Source organism: Pygoscelis adeliae, unplaced genomic scaffold, assembly GCF_000699105.1.
Source record: "Pygoscelis adeliae isolate BGI_AS28 unplaced genomic scaffold, ASM69910v1 Scaffold286, whole genome shotgun sequence".
Taxonomy (NCBI): Eukaryota; Metazoa; Chordata; class Aves; order Sphenisciformes; family Spheniscidae; genus Pygoscelis; species Pygoscelis adeliae.
This window is the reverse complement of record NW_008825076.1, coordinates 2251724-2259688: the sequence shown is the minus strand read 5'-3', so window position 1 is coordinate 2259688 and position 7965 is coordinate 2251724. Positions and strand designations below refer to the sequence as shown.

The 7965-nt window shown below is 40.4% G+C and overlaps 1 protein-coding gene across 2 annotated transcripts in view; it reads left to right on the top strand.

The window, feature by feature from the left end:
• LOC103919267 (ubiquitin-conjugating enzyme E2 variant 1) overlaps positions 1 to 6885 on the top strand; it is a 14220-nt gene extending 7335 nt beyond the window's left edge. For both annotated transcript variants that reach the window (XM_009326747.1, XM_009326746.1), the window contains exons 2-4: positions 978 to 1126; positions 4554 to 4679; positions 5067 to 6885. In XM_009326747.1, the coding sequence (XP_009325022.1) occupies positions 1082 to 1126; positions 4554 to 4679; positions 5067 to 5213 (318 nt within the window). In that variant the 5' untranslated portion in view covers positions 978 to 1081 and the 3' untranslated portion in view covers positions 5214 to 6885. The remainder of the gene's footprint in view (positions 1 to 977; positions 1127 to 4553; positions 4680 to 5066) is intronic.
• Positions 6886 to 7965: the final 1080 nt, after the last annotated feature.

Genomic DNA, 7965 nt, shown 5'->3' with positions numbered 1-7965 from the left:
TAAATATGTGCCCCCAGAGGCACTGCCACCGTTGCGGATGGGCTTGGCCTTGGCCAGCGGCGGGTCCGTCTTGGAGCCAACTGGCATTGCCTCTATCAGACATGGGGGAAGCTTCTAGCAGCTTCTCACAGAAGCCACCCCTGTTGCCACTCTGCCACCGAAACCTTGCCACGCAAAACCAATACAAAGAAGCAGTGGTGGCCTAGAGTGCACTTACGTTTTGCGATGACTGAGGTACTCATTCTTGAAGAAGAATGAGTAATTAAGTGCCCTGTGGCCTGGGTTCAGGATCCCCCTTCGCCACGGCCTTCGGGTGTGACCTTGGATATGTCACCTAAGCTCTCTGTGCCATTGTTTTCCATTAATGTAATGGGGATAAGGAAACTTCCCTGATTTGTTGTGTGTTTTGAGGATAAATGTGCCAGAAGTGCTGAAATTCCTTGGTGGTGGAGGTCTTAAGTACAAAGGATGCTATTGCTGCTGACAAAGCCCACTTAAATTAACTTCAGATTAACCTACTATAGTTATGAAAGAGTTTTATTTGCTTTGAATGGTATTTTTAAAAGCTCTGAGTGACTTGAGTGATGTTAAGCCTCTCATGGTGTCATTTTGTAGAATATTCTAAATTTTTCACTATAAACCATGTAGACAAGTGCTAATTAGAGCTCCGTAATACCATGTGTATCTCTGAATGGACAGAGATTTCCTTTCATTTTACTGCCTGCCCTAATAACTGGCCTGTCAGCCTTCTAGCATGTTTAATTGTGGATACCTTGATTTTGCTTGTAAAATCCAAGCTAAATATGGGGATATCTTTTTCATAGTGTTGAAATATTGTCATTCAAAAAATAGTGATATTTTAATGTTTTTACCCAAAATGTTTTCTGTAGAATGACCAAAAGTATCAGTGAAATTACTGTAGCTTTATTTCTTTACTAGATGTCTCAACTGAAAATATTTTTTCTGATTGTTTTCAGGAGTAAAAGTTCCTCGTAATTTTCGTCTGTTGGAAGAACTTGAAGAAGGTCAGAAAGGAGTAGGTGATGGAACAGTTAGCTGGGGCCTTGAAGATGATGAAGATATGACACTTACAAGATGGACAGGAATGATTATTGGGCCTCCAAGAGTAAGTATCCACTTAAATATTAAAATAGTACTGTTTTTTTTTTTTCTTCTCCCTTTTCTTCTCTTAATCTAACTACTGAAGTAGAAAACAAAACACAAATGAGTGAAAAAACACTTGAGCAAGTGATTTATGTTGAAAGTTCACATTCCGTATAATAATGGGTTTCATGTATCTATATGTCTTTTGGCTTATAATTTGGAATATTTTTAATGCCTTTCTCTGGTTAGTTCTGTTACATGTCTGCTTTATGTTTACAGATTCATTAAGACATAGCTTTTGAGATTCCAGGATTCTAGTATCCTGTACTCTTGAATACAGCAAGGTTTAAAATCGTTCGGCTAGTGAGAATACATATGGAGCTAATGTAGGTAAAACGTGGATATTTTGTTCAGTACTGCTAGTCTTTCTGCTGTTTCTTGTTGAGTTTATGGGTTGTTTTTACTGCAGCAGTACTGACTTGCTCTTGTAGAGTTTCAGCTAACTCAGGAAACTCAAATTTTAATGAATTCAGTTTCTTCTCTGAATGTTCTCTCCCAAAGTAGCTTCTTACAATGCTACTGGTCTTCGTGGGTAGTATTGTCGCGTTCTCTCCCCCCGCCCCCAGCCCCTACTAAACTGTGGGTCTCCGCTCTGGTAGCGAACTTGAGCACTTAATTGTGCATTGTATGTATGCATGTATTCTAAAACCAGAACTTGTCTGTTGTCTGCAGTATCTGCACTGTGCACAGTCTGCACTGTGTATCTCTGTTCTGTTTCCTTAATATCCTTGCCATGAAGTGCAAGTAGCTGATTCTCCATCCTGCAATAGTAGATGTTGCCTTCTGTACCTGGCCTCAGTATCGCTTCTCAACAATTCCAGTGTTCTCAATCTATTATACGGAAACCTTTACAGACCTTTAATCATGCTACTGCCCTATGTGTTTCCATTCCATCAGTTGCCTTTTCTGACATACGATGAGGTTGTACAAGAATTTATATTATAATGGCATTACACGTGCAGTATTTTCTATCTTATCCAGAAGTGTTTTTGTCTGCCATTGTTTAACATCTCCCCGTTCGTGATCATTTTGTTTGTTTATGATATGCCGGAATAATTTTCTAGAACAGCATTTGATTTTAGAACATTAGGAGAGTGTTAATGAGCCTGCATTGAGACTGTGAAGAAAGCTCACTGTGCGCATACACTTTATGGAAAATTTAAGCAACCTTGAAATCTAATTTAGAAGATTAAATAGAAACTGAAATGTGCAAACAGGCATGTGCTGACTTGTCAGCAGTGATAGAGATTTGTAGTTCATGTCATACTGCTAACCAAGGCTAGAGGACTATCACAGAAGATGATTCAGCTGTGCCTCTTTTGTCTTTCTGACACACTTTTGAAAAAAAAAAATCTATATTCATAAGTGTCTTGACTTCTTTTGAGCTTATTGCTTGAAAGCAACAGGCTGTATTGAGAGAGACTTTCAGTCATTCTTGTTTGCTAAGTGGCTGTCCTGCTTTTAGCTCTGTTCATACTCAGTTATATTATTACCTTTTTTTTTTTCATAATAGGATGTGGGAATACTGGCTCTAGAAGAAAATTCTAAAATCCTGTTTCCTTCTGGGTAGAAAGCAGTCACACTTGTAGCAGGTGGAAGAATCTTATGTTGGGCATCCCGGAGGGAAAAATGAACCATGGTGCAGAGTTAGATACGTGCTGCTGCTCTGAGTGTCCCTGCTACCATACATGGAAGCGTGTTTCTCCTTCCCAGACTTTGTGCGGATGGTTTCGCAGCCAGTGATTCATCTTGTTTATACAGGCTATTTAAAAACAGTGGCACTGTCAAAACTTCAGCTTTAGCTGCGTATATTTTATATTGGCTATAGACATGGGCACGGTCAAGGCTTTCCATTCACTAGTCTTAATGTGCTGCGGTTATTTGCAAAAACCCTAAAAACCTGCACGAACCTCTGGGCTGTTAGTTGCTCTGTGCACAAGGCATGCTCAGGGACTTGGTCAGGAGACCTGGGCAGTCTTGAGCAGAGCTGACAGATGATGTTTTCCCCCAAAACTTTGGGACAGCATTCAGTTTGTCACGACCCTGGCTGGACATCTGAAAGGCTGTCTGGTCGAGGCGCTGGAGGAGTGCCCGAGGGATACCACTGCCAGCCAGCCCTGGCCAGGTGCTGGTCCTGCTGCGGGGGGCTGCAGGCTGGTTTAAAGCCACTTCATTTGCACAGATGAGAAGCAGCTGAATCAGGAAGTCAGTTCTTATATTTTTGGTAGTGGTTTGCATCAAAATGCTCATTAATATTAAGGTAAATATTAAGATGTTCAGGGGCATAACAGGCCCTTGAAAGGGATTGCATGGAGTTACATACTGAGAAGTTTTTGTATGTTGGGCAACTGTTCTTAAGATCCTGGTGGAGCCGTGGTGCTCTGCTGCCGCTGGTGAGCAGGAGCTGCTGGCTGTTTCTGGGCTTCTGCACTCACACATTCACCTGGATTTTTGCTCGTGGTCACTGCCTTGTAAGTTTGATGTTTATTGCAGTGTTGAAGGCTGCAGGAAATTGTGTCAGAAGCTCTAAATCTGGAGATCTTGTCTGCCTAAACTTCCCCGTGATGATCCTGTTCCTGTTGTATACTTCTGCCGGCTGCCTGCATTGCCCAGCTTAGCCGGAGCTCTGTGCCAGGCTGCATCAGATCAGCACATCAAAAATAGTTATTCTCAGAATGCAGAATAACATTAACTGTTGTTTCTTTTAGTTAATTTTAAATATTGAAGAATCAGTGTAGCCTTGTTACATTTGTGTCTTTTCTATACCCGTTGATTGGTTAGTTAAAAATTCATGATCCAGGATTTCTCTCTATTAGCTGTTAAGTACAACAGAGTGTTACTGCTGTGGAGACAAAGCAATAATGCTGTTTGGGATCAGCACGTACTTTGCAATGTGTTGAATCGTGGAGCGTTCCCTTTCTGAGAACTGGCACATTGGTTTATGACCAAAGAAATCTTTCAAGTGCAGTTCTTGGTCTCTAGATAGTTGCCTAAGCTAAAGCTGTGGCTTCAATTTCAAGGTAGTGTGTCTGATTAGTAAACTGATAAAACACAGCTGCTTTATAAAGATTGGTTGAAAAGTAGGTATCTGAGCTATATGATGATTTAAAAAAAAAATCATTTCAGCTGGTGAATGGGAAGCAATGCCAGTTTCAATACTTACATCAAAATCGATGCTTGAAAGACCAGTAGAATTTATTACCCTGAAGAGGTAACGTTTGATAATCTGAATATTATAAAAGGAACCCAAAACAGAGGTAGCCAGCGTAGTATATAAGTGGCTGCCCTTATGTTTAGTAGTTTGCATGTCCCTAAAGTAACCACTGTTTTAACCAAATACTTACCGAACTGCCTGATGTAATTGTTCCCCCCTTTCTTTTTCCCCTCAGACAATTTATGAAAACAGAATATACAGCCTTAAAATAGAATGTGGGCCTAAGTATCCAGAAGCACCTCCATTTGTAAGATTTGTAACAAAAATTAATATGAATGGAGTAAATAGTTCTAATGGAGTGGTAAGTTTTTGGTTTTTATTCATTTTAACGTGGTTTTCATGCGCAGCTTCGAATTAATACTTTGTTTATACTTGCAACTTGCTTAACTACTTATTGCTTGCTGGTGCCATTTTCTTTGACTAGAAGGAAAGGGGGGGTAGAAGAGGAAGCATACGAGCCAAGTATGTTCTGAAATCAAACCGTGGAATTTACTTTCCCTGCCCTTTGCAACTCACAAACATCATGCGGGTATTTATTATGCTTTTAGGAAACGATTTGCTCGCTTTTGCTTTCTTTGGTTTTTCCCACTCAGATTCCTTAATAGATTTTTAGTTGGAGGGTGTGGGGGGGAGTTAAGTGTATCAAACGTATCGATTCTGACAGGAATGGTATTTTTGTCTATTTTAGGTGGACCCCAGAGCCATATCAGTCCTAGCAAAATGGCAGAATTCTTATAGTATCAAAGTTGTTCTGCAAGAGCTTCGGCGTCTAATGATGTCTAAAGAAAATATGAAACTTCCTCAGCCACCTGAAGGACAATGTTACAGCAATTAATTAAAAAAAAAAACAAAACAACATGCCCCCCTTATTCAATTTAAGCTGTCTTCATTTTCCACAGTAGTAAATTTTCTAGATGCATCTTGTAGACCTCAAAATACTGGAAAGGAAGTTCCCATTCAAAGGAAGTTTTTCTTGAGATACTGTAAATGATACTAATTTTTTTTTCATTTGAAATATAAGTTGTGCTATAACAAATAATCCTGTCGTGTAACCACTGTCCACATAGCTGAACTTCTGGTATCAGGAAAAGTCTATTTAAATTTATTACTGTCAAGACCAGTGTGGCACATCTAACTTAACTGTGAAAGCATACATCCCACAATCACCTTGCTGTGTGTCTGGCCTGGGTTTTTTTTTTCCTTTTTCTGTCTTTTGCAATAGAGTCGAAGCTCAGGGCTATTTATTAGAGTAGACACAAAGGTTTTTGCTTCCAGTACTACACTGGGCTTTATGGACTACTAATGGGGATGTGTGCTAACCTCAGTCATCCCTCCCTTTGTGCTATCTCTAGTAAAGGCTGAATGTGACTGTGGTCGTTTTTGGTTTTTTTTTTTTTTTTTTAAATGCCCTGATAGTCTGGGGCAAGCTTTCCTTCTTCTCTTTGGCCAAGGCATAGATTGTATTTCTCTTCCTGGTCCCCCTCACCAGTGATGTGGGCTTTGGGTGAGGGATTCAGGGTTCTTTTAATCTCTTCCCTCTTCCCCTCTTTTTAGTGGGGGTGCTGCTTTCTTTTTGCCCCTCTTTGTGACTCTTCTCACCCCTGGCCGGCAGGGGTAAGCACTGGGGCAATAACTTGACCTGTTCCCTCCTGCTTATCATTTTGGTTTCGCAACAAATTTAGTCTTCACCAGCCTGGGAAACGAGTATCTATTCTGCTCGCAAACTTGGATTTTCCCTGTCCCTCCAGCACTGCTGCCACACCGCCAAGCTGGCCACAGCTGATGTTATTAGATAGGCTTTTGACGTGGTGAAAAGAGCAGTAATTTACCAGGATTGCCTAAGTCTTCTGCTGCCAAACTTTAATGGGGAAACTCTGCACATAGAGATTCCGAACACACACTCCAGCTCAAATAGTTGTGTTTTGGTGCTTTGGATTGACCCAAGAATGTTAATTAACGAAATGTTGCACTTATGTTTGGCCCTTCTAAAGATGTGACGACTACAGACAAATCAAATCAGTGTAGTAGATTTTATTAGGAATCTGTAAGTCTTAGAAGAGAAATCTCTTCAGTGAAGATTTTGGGGAAGCGGTGCATACGGCAGATTAAGGACCTTCATTGGCTTTGCATCCTGGCAAATCACTGCCTTTTCTGGTTTACTGTTTCGGACCACTAACTGCTGAAATGTGGATGCAAGCTTACATACAACCAACCTAGTGTGTCCTAAGTTTTATGAAAAATTCAGTGTTTGTGTAAAAAAAAAAAAAAAAAAGAAAAAAAGAAAAAAAAAGAAAGAAAAAAGTAAAAATAAACACATTTTAAAGCAGCAGCTATCAAGTCAATGAACAATTGATGTTTCCATTAACTCTTTTGAGGAAAATATTAGTTGTAAGGATTTAACATCCTCTGTAATTAAAGTTTAACATAACAGTATTCCATAAGCAGCCTTTTTATTGTATCAGACCATTGCCTGATTTTAATATAATAAAAAGTGTGCATTAATATTAGAAGGCTTTAATTGTATTTATGTTTAGAATTTTGATCCCTTATGGAATTCTTGATTTGTTGGAAGTATCTTCCTACAGATCACATTGAGCTAACAGTATGTAAATTGGTGGCGAAAGGCAATTGTCTTTATCCAGCTGCTGCTGCTGTGCCAAGGAGAATCTTTATTTTCAGACTCCCGTAGACTTGGCAGTTGGTAACGTTACAAGATGCGAAAACTGCTGAAAGTAATTTCTGGATACGTGTGCTGTCTGAAGGTGCTCTGTCATTGCAGTGAGCTTTATGTGCTGTAGTCCTGAGGAAATCAAATCCCCATACAGTTGCATGTTACGCTGTCTGTCAAGTTCAAGGAGAACGTCACAACCTGAAATTTCACCTGTTTCCACTCAGATAGTGAAGTGTAAAAAGCTGACCTTCTCTCCAAATCTGGATAAAAACGGGGCTGTGAAATTTTTGCCTTTTCCAAGTGTAAAGTGTCTCCACTTCAGAGGATTGCCAGAAGGTACTCGTGTGTTCACTTCAGCATTGTGGTGAAACAAGGTTCTTCCTGGGTTAGGAATGAAAAAGGGAATGACCTTTTGTGAAACTTTGTGAAACTTGCTGCTGGCTTCTAAGCCTGGAATACTACTCAGTCCTTTGGCAGCTCGGAGGGTATCTGAAGACAATACGACTAATACTTTGTCAGCATTGTGTGTCTGTGTTTATTTAAAATAGCTTGGTATCTAAAGATGTTAAATGGGAATCGGAACAATGCTTGATAATTATAGCGTGCTGCTTGATAATCTCTGTTTTTCAGAGCTGTTGTAAGAGTTCCATTGCCCTGTTCAGGAGGATATGGTTGGTGCATGACTGGGGCCTCCCCCAACCTTTGTCCTTCAAGTAACGATTTTAAAACCTTGAAACTGTCTGTTTTGCTTTGCAAGTTGTACAGGTTAGAGCATTCCACCCTGACCTGGGCCGTGCTCCGCTGGGAGCTGTGCTGGCAAGAGCCATGTGTTAACAACATTTGCCATAGGAAGTTGGGTGGTGCTTCAAAAAAAAAAAAGGGGGGGGGGCTCCCAGCCCGGCTGCTGTGCTTTGCA